This window comes from Thermobia domestica, chromosome 2 (genome assembly GCF_964235325.1).
Source record: "Thermobia domestica chromosome 2, izTheDome1.hap1.1, whole genome shotgun sequence".
Classification (NCBI taxonomy): Eukaryota; Metazoa; Arthropoda; class Insecta; order Zygentoma; family Lepismatidae; genus Thermobia; species Thermobia domestica.
Genome location: NC_137455.1, coordinates 292,650,758 through 292,665,177, shown reverse-complemented (window position 1 = coordinate 292,665,177; position 14,420 = coordinate 292,650,758). Strand labels below are relative to the sequence as shown.

The 14,420-nt window shown below is 36.1% G+C and overlaps 1 protein-coding gene across 2 annotated transcripts in view; it reads right to left on the bottom strand.

Moving 5' to 3' along the window:
• LOC145678579 (uridine phosphorylase 1) overlaps positions 1-14,420 on the bottom strand; it is a 233,189-nt gene that overhangs the window by 37,355 nt on the left and 181,414 nt on the right. For both annotated transcript variants that reach the window (XM_081748893.1, XM_081748892.1), the window contains exon 2: positions 9,132-9,255. In XM_081748893.1, coding sequence (XP_081605019.1) covers positions 9,132-9,255 — 124 coding nt within the window. The remainder of the gene's footprint in view (positions 1-9,131; positions 9,256-14,420) is intronic.

Below are 14,420 nucleotides of genomic sequence, written 5' to 3'. Positions count from 1 at the left end.
TTGGTGTGCGCCTGCCACCACATGATATTTAGTGGTAAGTTTTCTTGATTTGGGTGAACTAAAGCATTTGAAAATCAAAATGATAATACAATACATAAAACTTTTACAATAGCTTATAGAGAAGGTAATGGAAATGTAGAAATCAATTTACCTATGAAAGTGACAATACCTTGTCTTACCCCACCGCACGCCTATTCAAATGAGACGACCAGGAAGGTATGTTCATTGGACTGGATAAACAGAGATTTTAATTTTTCATTGGGATTTGCTAGGGCTCAGAATCAATCCTTTCAGTCTTTGAATGGGGTTGACATTCTCTCGGACTCACTTCCCCCTCAATAGGGCTCGGGTTCACTAATCTCATTGGGGTTGAGGCTCACTACCCTCATTGCGGCTTTTGCTCACTAACCTCGTTCGGAGTTCTACTCACTCGAGGTTCTAGGACTTATTACCCTCGATGGAACTCGGTTCCGTGAACCTGGAGTCCCGAACTTGGGAGTTTGCACTTCTCTGTTGAGGTATGACATACTTCTACTAAAGAAGGGAGACCTGGCAAAAATTATTATGCCTTGCTTATACAAGTTAAATAATTCTACAATATTGTTAGCGTTTAACTGGCAAATATTTGTTCAAAAATGCCAACCGATAGATATTGAGCTGAATAAAAATTATATCCATGAATATGTAAACCCTAATTTTCATGCAAACCTAAAAATGAACGCTGTACGATAATTGCGCCATCTATTAAGATGAAACTGATATTGTTATTACATTAACAGGGTGACAGTAGTGATGCCAATTCGTGGAAAAATCCCACTTTGTGGGATTTTTTTTAAACATTAGTTTCTTCAACAGGAATAAAGGGAATTTTGAACAAATAGGTGGCATATAAAGGATTTCTCATAAATTCATTTAATCAGCACCAACATGCTACTCTACGGGCGGGACGTAAAAAAATGAGTGTTCAACGCATGTCAAATCAGTGCTAATTGATTTTTTTAAAACTGTAAAATGCTGGGGGGACTGATTTATACAGTGGCTTGAGAATCAAAAAAAAAAAAAAAAAAAAAAGCGCCATGAGACTTATTAATAAATCCGGTATTTGAGGGGGGGGAATATCAAATGAGAAACAACTATCTTCTACACGAAATTACTGGAAAGTGAAGCTTGTCCTATCTGGTTTCGTTACGTTTCATCGAAGATTACGACACAAATGCGTGGTGCAAATACTAATTTTTAACAGCAAAATTTGTTTTCGACAACATTTTCAATTCTCTCTGTTAATTTACTTGTACATAAAATATTTTATTAACGTAGAAGGTTTGAATTCATTCATATATTAAAGAAAATGAGTGACATATATGAATTTCACTTTTCATATTTGGTAAATTTTGAGAATTTTATAGTAGTGAGCAATTCAAGAACAAAATAGGAATTTCTGCCTCTCAAGATGGAATTTTTATAACGTTTCAGGTTAGCATCACTGGAGGACAATGCACTGTATGGTTAATGAGATATAGCCCGAAATTATGATTAGATCTTGATTTTTTTTTTGTTTACAGCTATAATATTGTCCAAAGATCCGACTTACACTAATCGATAGATCATATCGTTCTGAACAAAATAACACGCTTGAGGGTAAATTCTAATGAGTAGTTCCCAAGAAAATCGAGAGAAACTAATTTTTGTGGCACTAGAAACGCACGGGCATCAATCTCACTAGGGACATCACGGACGTCTCTCCGCAATATTTGTAAAACGGTTTTCGTCGCCCCCAATATTTCAAGTATCTTAGATCAATGATGACCCAAAAGAGGCTCAACCATGTAGTAGTTTGATATGTTCATAAAACAATGGTAGATAAAGTAGCACATGAAAAAAATAGCACAAAAGTTTGTTTCCAGTTGTGAAAAATGTAGGCGGTTTTTGACCCTAAGAAGGTGAACGTGGAGAAAACTGTAAAATAACTAGTGTTGCCACGAGACGAGACGAGACGAGACTTCAAACTGTCTCGTCTCGTCTCGTGCAAAGCATGTCTCGTCTCGTGTCTCGTCTCGAAAAAATGTGCTCGTCCCGTCTCGTGTCTCGTCTCGAGAGGCTCTGTCCCGTCTCGTCTCGTCTCGTCTCGTTTGTCTCGTTTTGTCTCGTCTTGTCTCGTAAAAATATAGCAGCATACAATGGGAACGAAAGTAAAATGTAGCAGGCTGCACCATGCTAATCAAGATACAACTAACAAGGGAAGAGAGGGAGATTATATATCGAAGTGCAAGATGGTTTATATACCAATCGAAAGCACTAATGACGCCTATTACAAAACTGTAATAAAAATTTTCCGAATGATATACTATGCGAGTTATATGAATATACAGGGTGTCCAGAAAATCCATTTCCACCCCTTGAAATCGCAAACGATGAGACAGATGCCAAAACTGGAAAACACGTTCTTGATCATTATAAAAGTACAATGTATCAAAGCAAACATTGTTGTCCCAGGGCCACCCGCGGAGTCCCAGGCGGGATCCAACTCAAAAATTACAAAAGGTAAGGGGGTCAAGTAGTATATCGTTCGAAACTTCTTGGGAAATGAAAGAAGACGAACAAGTCCCAACTCTTTAAAATTACCCTGTGCAAAATGGCGGCCGGTCAAACTGTCAGCAAAAACGTCATTGTAGAGTCTATGGCCACCCTCCAAAGAAAGAAAAAAAACTGAAACGGTAAGACAGCTGTCAAAAAAGAAAAAGATGTGTGTCATCTTTTCAAAAGTACAATGATTGAAAGTAAAAATGTTTGTCCCAGGGTCCTCCATAAGGTTCCAGACGGGGTCCTACTCAAAATTTTCAAATGGCAAATATGGTCAAATAAAGCTGTTGAGAAATAAAAGAACACGGAACAAGTCTCGATCCTCTAAAATTACCCTGTGTAAAATGGCGGCCGGTCAAAATGTACATCTTCCTTTCGATTTTCTGAGCACGTTCACTTTCCATTTTGCAATCGGCACTTGTATTCATTCTGAGATATTTGTACGTATTTACTCTTCCTGGTGCAAGGAATTCTTTCGTTTGAATCATTTTATAATTGATAAACCAGATAACGAGCATAAGTACCACTGTTGTGCAGTCATAAACATATATAAGTAGAGGTAAGAGTCTTTACTTCTGATGGCTCCAACCTCTACTTATTTATGTTTGTGGAAGTACATTATATGTTAACTAGTCAGTTCTATACTTAAAGATGTCAAATGTTGTCGTTTCTTTTCTTTATGTCTTAATTTGCTTTTATTTTATTATTTTTTTCTTTATTTAGATATTATTGGGCTCAAAGAGCAGAATCTCACAGTAGGGGCATTTCCTTTCTTTCCGTTGAGTACAAGAATTAAAGTGAAAATAAACTAAAACCCGGTTACAGAAAGAGCAACTAAAATGCAAGATGTTTGCACAGTATTATCGTATAGCGTCCATACTTGTTCTTTCTGCTTTCATTTAATAACAGCTTTAAACGATGTGCTACTTGACCTTCCTTGCCATTTGAACAATTGAACATGACCCCCCTGGGACATTGTGGAGGACCCTGAGGCAAATATTTTTACTTCCAATCATTGTACTTTTGAAATGATGACACACATGTTTTCCTCTTTTGACATCTGCCTCACCGTTTCAGGATTTTTTTGGGGGTGGCCATCGACTTTACAATTACGTTTTTGCTGACAGTTTGACCGGCCGCCATTTTGCACAAGGTAATTTTAGAGTATTGAGACTTGTTCCGTCTTCTTTCATTTCCCAAGAAGTTTCGAACGATATACCAGTGGCGGCTGGTACTATATGTTGCATGGTTGTGCAACCGGATATTTTTTTTAATACTAAAAATATTTTTAAGTGTTAAAGTATTGTATCAGTAAAAAATAAACCTTTGCTCTTGAGCGCAAAACAGTATTGATGCATTTCTGAAAAAAGTCAATTAAAAAACAGAAAGAAAGAGAGAGATTTACCTTTCCAGTGGCAGCGAACGTTGCCACTGGAAGCAGTAACATTGAGCATATGGCAGCGAGCTCCTATCTCTTAACATGGGGAAGTGGATTTATTCTTGCAACGCTCCTATCTTCCCGTATTGGTCCCTTACGGTTGCATTTTTTCCGCAACTGGTCAGCTTCTGTAATAGTTACGAATTCCTCCGCTTAGCAGCGCTTGACTCAGTTGATAGGGTGAGGAAGATACAGACGCGTGGAAGAAAGAAGTCATTCACAAAACATAAACTCGCAAAGAACAAACATAAGTCTGGTGGTAGCAGGGACGGATCCAGGCTGAAAGTTTGGGGGGCGGTCGTTCGAAGTCAATAGATTTTATTTAACATTTATAATACAAAGGTGAAAATTCTTGGGATAAGATTTATTTTAAAAAAAATCCTATTCTGGGGGGGAAGGGGGGTCAATCGAGTCTCCAAGAAGAAAATGTCTTACTACGGGTCTAATTCCTAGCTCTGTGTCTTTCGTGCACATGATTCAGTCTTCGATTTCCGGAGGAGAGCATAAATTAATATCAAATCATTCACTTCCAATACTCATCTGTCTTCTTTTGCCTAATTTGCTGGAATGTTAAACTATTTTTTTTTTTCATTTTCAAAGGAAAATATCTTAGATTTCATGCTTCTTTACAGACAAAAAAATACGTGGTTCCTGAAAATGGACTTTTTGTTCCGTATATTTATACAAAGAAATGCTAACAAAATTCATATTGTCGGAGGAGAGAGGTGTTTCTGGACCCTAAAGAAAATAAAGCGGAAAATATTTGCGGTAGCGATGCTTTCTATTCAGAGAAACTTGGCGAGCAGCATTTCCGATTACAATAAAGTCATAGAAAAATTTGAAGCCCGAAAGATCGAAGAAAGATCTTCCATTCTAAAATAATGCATAGTTTATATAATTAAATAATTTTGTTTAACTGCGTGCATGCAATTTTTTTTTCTTTTCGGATTAACGCCATCATTCATGGCTTACAGCACATACTATATATTCAATTTATCTCGTGTTCAATAACATGAGTGTAGAGGTTTTGTATATAAATAGTGTATAAACGTACATTGATAGTACGTTGATAGAATGCTGGGGAAGGGGAACACTTGCGCGTACGTACATACCTTTGATATTGCAACGTTGCAACCGGTGCTTGAACAGACTACGAGCCGCTACTGCGATATACTACTTGACCCCCTTACCTTTTGTAATTTTTGAGTTGGACCCCGCCCAGTACACTGCGGGTGGCCTTGTGACAAGAATTTTTGCTTTGATACGTTGTATTTTTAAAATGATCAAACACATGTTTTCCAGTTTTGGCATCTGTCTTATCGTTTGCGATTTCAAGGGGTGGTAACGGCTTATCTGGACACTCTATATATCCATATAACTCGCATAGTATATGCATTCGGAAAATTTTTATTACAGTTTTGTAATAGGCGTCATTAGTGCTTTCGATTGGTATATAAACCATCTTCCACTTCGATATATAATCTCCCTCTCTTCCCTTGTAAGTTACAAGTATTACCCAGAACACACAAGACAAGAAATGTCACGGTAGCTACACCGTGAAGCCTTCACCTCTGGTGTATGTGGTAGTCGGTTCGATCTCGGTTAGTGCCATGTGAGCTTTCTGGTGGACAAACATTGAATGTGTGTGGGGACCGCGGTGGCTCAGTGGTAGAGCGTTCACCTCTGGTGCTTCGGGTCTCGGGTTCGAGTGAACTTTGTGGTGGACAAACACCGTGTGCGTGGGTTTTCTCGGGGTTCTACCGTTTCCTCCCACTTTCTTCATTCCACCATTTAATTCATTACTCATCATCACTGTCTCCTTTAGCCTGACCGGCATAAGCATGGGACGTAAAACTGAAAGATTTCATTTCATTTTTCGAATGTGTGTGTTTTCTCGAAGTTGTCTAGTATCCTACCACTTTCTTCATTCCACTAATTTTCCCATTATCATCCATTCGGCCAAAGTTACCTAAAGGTCTTAAAAATAAATTCAAATAAGCTCACAAGGCAAGGATAAATAGTTTACAAGATAATATATCTCTGCTGTTAGTTGTCTGAGGCTTCTCGACCCTGGCTTCTTTTTATTGCATTCTAAAACATTGAAATTTGTTTCACCAGTTTCAATACACGAATATACAGTAAATTGCTCATAGGTACGTCGAAGATGAAGACACTAATGTTAAATAATGTTTACAGGACAAGCAAAGTTCGATGTAAAGGTGTCATCATACTATCAGCCCACTTGCTTTATAGTGTCTGTATATATATATATATATATATATATATATATATATATATATATATATATATATATATATATATATATATATATATATATACAGAGAGAGAGATGGAAAGATATATAGATAAATAGAGAGATAGATATGTGTGTACACTTTGATTTCATATATTCCATCCTTTAGGTTTTACAGTGTTAACCCATAACAATCAAAAAACTACTTTCCATTTTAGCATATTTAGATTTGTTGCAATTATTTTTTTTTAAAAAAAGCTCGGAACCAAATAATTTTATTGAGTAATGGAAAGTATTTGATTGAAATTTTATATGTTACTGCACACTAAGCTCTACTTAAAGTGCCATAGTAATGGGAGCTGAACGACACATCGGACGAAAGAATGCTTGGGGCCAGTCTTCACCTCTATGGTTCAAATCTGTTCCCATAACCGCGGGGTGTGTGCTACTATGTGGTGCTTGCCCCGTTTGTGTAACAAACTCATGACAGTACACCCAGATTAGCTAATGTCTTAAAAAAAAAAAAGTTGATTTTTGGGTGGCAATTTTGGATTAAAGTTCCTTATATTGTCGGGATCTATTCTCAATCATACAACGTACATCTTCATACCAAGCCTAGCGGTCTGCGGCGATACACCATCGGCTTGAAGGCCCCGGGTTGAGTCCCGGAAGGGTCATGTGTATGGATTTTAACAACATTTGTTTTTTCGTACTGTGTCAGGGGGGGGGAATCGTACGGGATAAAAGGATTTCAGTCTGAAAAAAAATGGAGAGAATATCCTCCCCAGGATACTTTCATGGGAGTAAGGAATTAGTAAAAATATAGGATATACATTTTATAGCAGGTTTAAAAATATGGTTTGGGTATCCTATTTCATTTCTGTTAATTATGTTCTTCAATGTTCGAATTTTGATCATTCTCATGATATTTTCTGCTTTCAACGGAGTTCCATGAATATTATACCAAATGTTCTTTACACTTATCAAGTTCGAGAGGTTTTATGCGCCTGTAAGAAACAATTTCTGAAGATAATTCAGGTCCTAATGAATATTATTCACTAGGAAAGGGAAGTATTCCCCTCCTCTGAACATGGAAGCAGAGGGCAATTTCGCACTCTGGTCAGATCAAACATTTCCGCGTAACAAAACGAGGGTCCCCCTGTAAAACTTCTTTACCTAAAGTGTTATTATTAGTATCATAAATTTGCTGAAAGCAAACAATTTGAAGGGTTCGTCGATAATATCTTTGCTTCCTTTGTCGTCCGCCCGCCTTCCAAACCAAGAGGTGAATTTTACAACATGACTGCTGTATAATAAGCGAGCGATTGGTAAAATGGTAAAAATGTGTTTTTATGTGTGTGTGTGTGTGAGAGAGAGAGAGGAAGAGAGAGAGAGAGAGAGAAGACAAAATTTTAGTTGCAAGATGACATACTTCAATTGCCGTTTTCGGTTCATATAGCAAAAGAATACCGCCACCAGAGAATAAAGACAAGTGTAGACCTTACCCAGTTTTCAAATTGAATAGATGGTAGTGGTAGTTCGGTTTCTTGACCTTGTAAAAATCTTCCCTGTCTTTGATTTTGTTTGTCATCATTCCAGCCAGAAATAAAAAAAAATGAGAATTCCTCAGTTTACAGCAAGGGGAATTGGGGACCAGACATTAAGGATGATATTTCTGGAAGCTCATGTATTACGATTGTTTCATTCAATAGACAGAGGACACTTTTCTATGATGGCTTTTCAACATGTTTTCTCACAAAGGGGATTTTCCTTTTGCAATCTATATGACCACTGGCAATTTCAATCTTGGCCATTCCCGCCAGCGTTTTCATTTTCGAGACACGAGACAAGACGAAACATTTCACGAGACGTCCCGTCTCGTCCCGTGTCTCGTCTTGTTTTCGAGACGGGACAAGTAGTCTGTCTCGTCTCGTGTCTCGTCTAAGTGGGTTCTGTCCCGTCTCGTGTCTCGTCTCGTTTACGAGACGAGACGAGACGAGACACAAGAAATGTCTCGTCTCGTGGCAACACTAAAAATAACAAACTGTTTTTGTTTAGATAGAGTCATAGTGAGCAGCAAAACGAGTTTAGTATAGAAAATAAAATTAAACTATACGTTGTTGAGCTTCATTTACGTTAGTTAGGCTTATAGGCCTAAAATCTGGTATCAAAACTTCATTGTTTCTGAGTATTCACATCACACTACCTTTTATCATTATTTCATCTTTGACATACACTTGAAGTCATTTAACTAAATTATAAAACAAAGTTGAGTTTTACGGTTTGAATAAACAAACTGTAAAATGTGTGTGTTTTCTTTTAGTATCACATTTTCAAAAAAAAAAAAAAAAATAGACTATCAAAGGTAAAAATAAAATACAAAATTTTAAAGTTTTGTTTGCTTTTTAAGTAAAAAATGTTTAAAATGCAATGTACAAAGACTTTTTTTTTAATTTTCCGAGGAAGGACCCCCGGCCTTCCGTTTTCATGGGGATATTCCATACACCCAGTCACCACTGTAGTCTGTCCCCGCACCACAGTTTATGTGCTGCTGATGCCAATGTTAAAAAGTATACTGTTCACAACCAGTTTCAAGCAGTTAATACTTTTTATTCTGTAAAAATAGATTATTTATTATTAAATAGCAGATCATGTCTGTTATTGTTTGATTTCATCTAGCAGTAATACACCTACTACTTGCAGAATGAATGTTCGGATAAAGGGTTAAAAATGTAATGGTTCGAGGACGTGGTGCGGTTTCCTTCCAATAAAATCATCTAATTGTTATTGACCTGGGTACCCAGCATTATTCTTGTAGAATCATAACAAAAGATTACTGCTAACAGTAATTTCTCATACCTTAACATCTCCAAACATTTCAACAAGATCGTGTGACTCACTCCCCAGTGCCAAGTGATACAGGATGTCTTGGTCCATGAGTTCGATGTGGGGGTTGCGTAGTCGCACGGAGCCATCTGGATATCTAGAAAGAAAAAGTTATAGAGTCACTAGCAAAATACATATAATTTTAAACTTATCACAAAATTTCATCTAAAAGACAATCGAAGGAAATAATTATTATTACTTCTCATACATGTTACAAAGCACTTCAATACATATGAATATTTTCTTTTAACTCTTTAAGTCGAAAGAAAAACAATTAATATGTATCACATGAAAATCCAGTGCATAGTCCATATTATGTTCTCATAAACAATTAATATGTATCACACGAAAATCCAGTACATAGTCCATATTATGTTCTCATGGGTTTAAAGTACATAATTTTACTAACGTGTGAATCATCTTTTACTGTAAGTTTTGGCCAGTTAATGTTTCAGTGTCAAGCTGTGTAGTCGAATAGCCTCTTACTTTTATCTTTCATGATCAAACTGAGGAAAAAAAAAATCAAGCAGTCGACCGAAAAAAGGGCATATAGACAAATTTAAGAACTGTGGTACTTGCAATATTATAGATTTCAATTAACTCACAAATGCAATATTTAAGAGGTATAATGCAAATTATAAACAATGAACTGCTTTTATATTCTATTTGCCACCTACATACGCTAACAAAGTATATATATATATATATATATATATATATATATATATATATATATATATATATATATATATATATATATATATGTGTGTGTGTGTGTGTGTGTGTGTGTGTATTTCCAAACTAAAATAGGAGTTCTCTTGTTGTGATATGGTCAACGTATGCGCTTTTGGTGCAGGAAATCCGGGTTCTATTCACGATGAGAGCACATGCAGTTCGGACTCCGTCTTGAGTTCTAGGTCCACGTCTCACATAGGCACGGTGCTGAAAATGAATGCTTAACCCTAAACCAACCAACTATCTAAACGGGAATTTGTAGGCACTATTTCAATGTAATTATTTTGTCGGTCATCTCTAATTCTCTCCTTTAAAGTAGCAGGTCCCAACCATTTCCATCTTTTGTAACTCTCGTGAATTCTTTTTTCACTGATCGAACTCCTATTTAGATAAAAACACATTTATCACGCTGGACATTTTCACAATGAAATGTTATTGGAGACGGTAGAGAATAGGCATACATGGAAACATAATTGAAGACGATATATCTTACTTTCTTCTAGGTTGCAAGTGAAGAAGAACATATTCTGACTCTCAACTCTTTAAATATCTGTCATTTCCCTTTTCCAATCGCACATGCATTTGAATTATAGTCTAAGCGAATTTTCGCGTAAGGGATTCTAACTACGATTCTTTGTTTACAGCCAACATTGTTCTATGTGTTTCTACTGTAAAGAAGTACAAAATATTGCGACCGAGATCAAATCAACGCACAAATATAACGCGTTAGTCATTCACAACACTCCACGATGATATAAACACCTAAGTTTGATGATTATTAGAAGGCCTGATATTCAAACAAAATCTACTTCCAAATGTAAACATAATGTAAACATGGCAAACGCTGTGTGTGTGGGTTTTCTCAGAATTCTCTAATTTCCTCCAATTTTCTTCATTCTACCTTATCATCCCCCTCCTCTTAGCTTTGGAACATAATCGTGGACGTTAAAGTAGAAAATAGAATACATGAATACACCAAACCTTGCTAAGATTCCATGGAACTATTCGGCTAATGATGCTCCTTGTGTTTCTAATTTATTTTGTTAACAAAAACATTTACAATGTAAGTGTAGTTACTATGCTACCTGAACACTGATTGTTATTCTAAGAAAAGTCAAAATTGAGAATACATTTATTGTGATTCGAAAACGACATTGTAAAGTTATATACACACTTTTTTGTTCGATTACCTTCTGCCATTTTCCGGTAACATCATAATTCAGTCCCTATAGAACTTCAGGGGCTTCTGATCAAAAATTGGATAAAGGAAACAATACGATCGATAGTTACTTAATTCTAGTAGCTACTACAAAATTACATTAAAAAACTCTACAAAATAGTTTTGTGGGATAGTAGAATGTATTTTAAAAATCGATATAAAATATTGATTTTATGAAGCAAGAAATAAAAGCATGACAAAAAGTTCAACCTTACATTCGTATAAAATATTCTCTTATTTTTCATTTTATTTCTGGTGTTACCAGATTACGCTTCTTATTTTCATTCTTTTATTTTAAGCTCAGAGAAACCTATTTAACACAACAATAAAACTTGGATTAAAGCAGTCCTTTTGAAACCAAAATGGTAATTATAGTTGTTCTCAATATACGGAAATTAAAACAACGGGTAGTCTGAATCTGGGTTTTAAGCTTCAGAAAATTGCTTTCAGGCAATCTAGCACCGCATTCATTGCTCAAGAGCAGAACCATCTGTTCACGAAAGCTGGTCGATATTCTCAACAACCAAAGTATATAGAAGACAGAAGAAAGGATCTATGAAAAATTTAGGTACGCATATAACAATACAAAGCAAAGCAATCTCTTGAAGAGGGTCGAATGTAAGAGACATTCCATTAACATTTCAAGAAGGTTAAGTGGCTACTGTTCCTTGATTAGGAGATATACGTTAACAATGCAATAATCTACTCTTAAGTTCTGGGTCAATGGTCTTTCAAAGAGAAACTCATGACGAGGTCGTTCATGATAAGCAAGGCTAGGATTTATACGTACTAACAAGTGGTTTATATGTATATACATATGGACTAATATAAGTGTAAAGAATGAATCAAGAATGCTTTTCATAATTATTTCCTAATCTGTGAGTCATTTCAAATAAAATAAATAATTTATTACTTCAATGCGTTAATGATTTAGAAGGACAAGCCACAGACATCGAACTTAACCCAATCAAATATATGAGATCGTAAAATATATATCTTATTCCAGACTTAATTAAATTAAATTAAGAGAATATTTTAAAAAAAAACATGATTCCCAATGTTCTCATTAACTTCTATTTTGATTGACAATTTAGTAAAACACCTAATAGAATATATTTTTTAAATTCTTATCGCGATTATTTTTTATTCATTTTAAAAATTTATCACATCCAGTTCTAAAATGAATAAATTAGTGTGTACTTTTCACACAAATAGTTGAACGTATTAGTAACTTTCAATTATTTATTTCCTGTCATAAAACTACTTAAGAAAGTAATGTTGCACTATTTAATGTGGGTTCCTATTCCAACGGCATATCGGGCCCTGCAGTTACGGATCGAGGAGAAATCCTCTAGAAATAGAGTTAGCTGCTAATATATTGAATAAGCAGTCCCAGACAGAGGGCAAGGGGTGGTCCCCCAGATTGGAAATTCGGCGTGAAGCTAACAATATCATTCCGTAAAAAAGGCACTTGCTCAGAAACATTCGCAGAGCCTCGGACCAGGACTGATAACTTAGAACGATCTCAGCAAAGTAAAATGGACATGAGATTCGGAACATGACATATAAGAAGTTTTTATAGGGCAGGCACGTTAAAATCCGAAACGAGTGAATTGGAGAAATATAGGATGGACCTAGTAGGAGTTCAAGAAGTTAGATGGGAAGGAAAGGGAGCAGTGAAGTATTGAAATTTTACTTCTTTTACAGGAAAGGAAAAACATATCACCAACTAGGAACAGGGTTTTCGTTCGCAAACGAATAACACCAGCAATTAAATAGGTCGAATTTGTTAATGATATACTTCTTTTCCTTCTATTATTCTTAAAGGTCGGTGGCATGATATTGTTATTCTAAATGTACATGCCCCAACAGAAGACAAGGATGGCGATATTAAAGACAGTTTTTACGAAAAAGCACAACAGGTATCTGAGTAACTTCCGCGATACCATAAGAAAATTCTATTAGTTGATTTTAGCGTAATATGTTGTGTGTGTTTAGTGATGTTTTCACGTAAATGCCACATTTACAGTTGAAGTCAATCAAATATGAGGGCTCATTTACGTCGCTCCTCCGAAGATTTAAATAAAAAAAAATTATGATTAACTTTCGTTAAAAAAAAGGTTTGTCGAATATGTTTTAATATTTTCTGAGAATTTCCAATCGTTGCAATTGCTTGCAGTTGAAATGGTAAATGAGTCAATAATGAAGGAGCGAGTTCTCCCCAATTTTGTATACATATTTTCATGAATATTTGTTATACATACTCATATTTTTATAGAACATTGTCTGTGTTTTGTCGGAGATTAGACTTACTCCGGGTTGAAATTAGTGAGAGGGAGGATCGCAGGCTTCAAACAATCACGGCATCCTAGTTATGTCCCGGCTGACCTTAGCAACATATCCCTTTGTGTTATCCTGAAGCAGAATAGCAGCTTTATGATTCACAAGCACTGGTTTCATCGTTTAGATTTTTCATGTGTTCTTTCGAGTAGACAGTTGCACTGTTTGTCGGGTCAAATTACAACCGTTTACGATGCACAATACTCGGCGACACAAAACACAGTTCATAATCTTGTTTGAAACGGTGATATTTTGTTTGTTTGAAAGTGGATTTTTGTGAACTGAAAATTAGCTGATGGAAAAAAAATGAAATGAAATCTTTGAGTTTTACGTCCCACGGTTATGCCGGTTAGGCTAAAGGAGACGGTCAATTAGCTGATGGCGTCGCGGAGTACCGTAATGCACTCTTTTCTCACTAAACCTCAGCATCCTGAGCAGAACAGCTCTTTCTCCTGATGAGACAAAGAGAAAGATATGTTTGCTCATTAGCTTTCTGAGCTACAACCACCTCATGCAGAACTCATTGTTCAACTTCATACCGTTTTTCAAGCTGGCGGAAGTACTGGGCGAATGGTTTCTGCACTGCAATTTAATGCTTCTTTAAATGTCACATGATTGACACGCCCTCAACACTTCAACTATACACAGTCTAAATAATTCCATTCGTTAAAACTATTTAAATTTTATGGAATTCCTTCGTCATGTCAGTTACGATTTATAAATGTAGCCTACTATAAACACTCAATCACAAGCTTTCGAGATCGCGACTCAACCACCTCTGCCACCTCTAGAGAGTCGTTGTCCATGGCTCCTGGATCACCTTAAGGAGGCATTTATCGTAGTTCTATATGTGTTCATCCTTCATTGTACTGTTTACTCACTTACTACATTTATACCATATGTCTAGCATAGTGTTGTTTCTGTTTCATTAGCATTTCTCCCGGTTTAAACAGTAGCGAGTTCGTGCA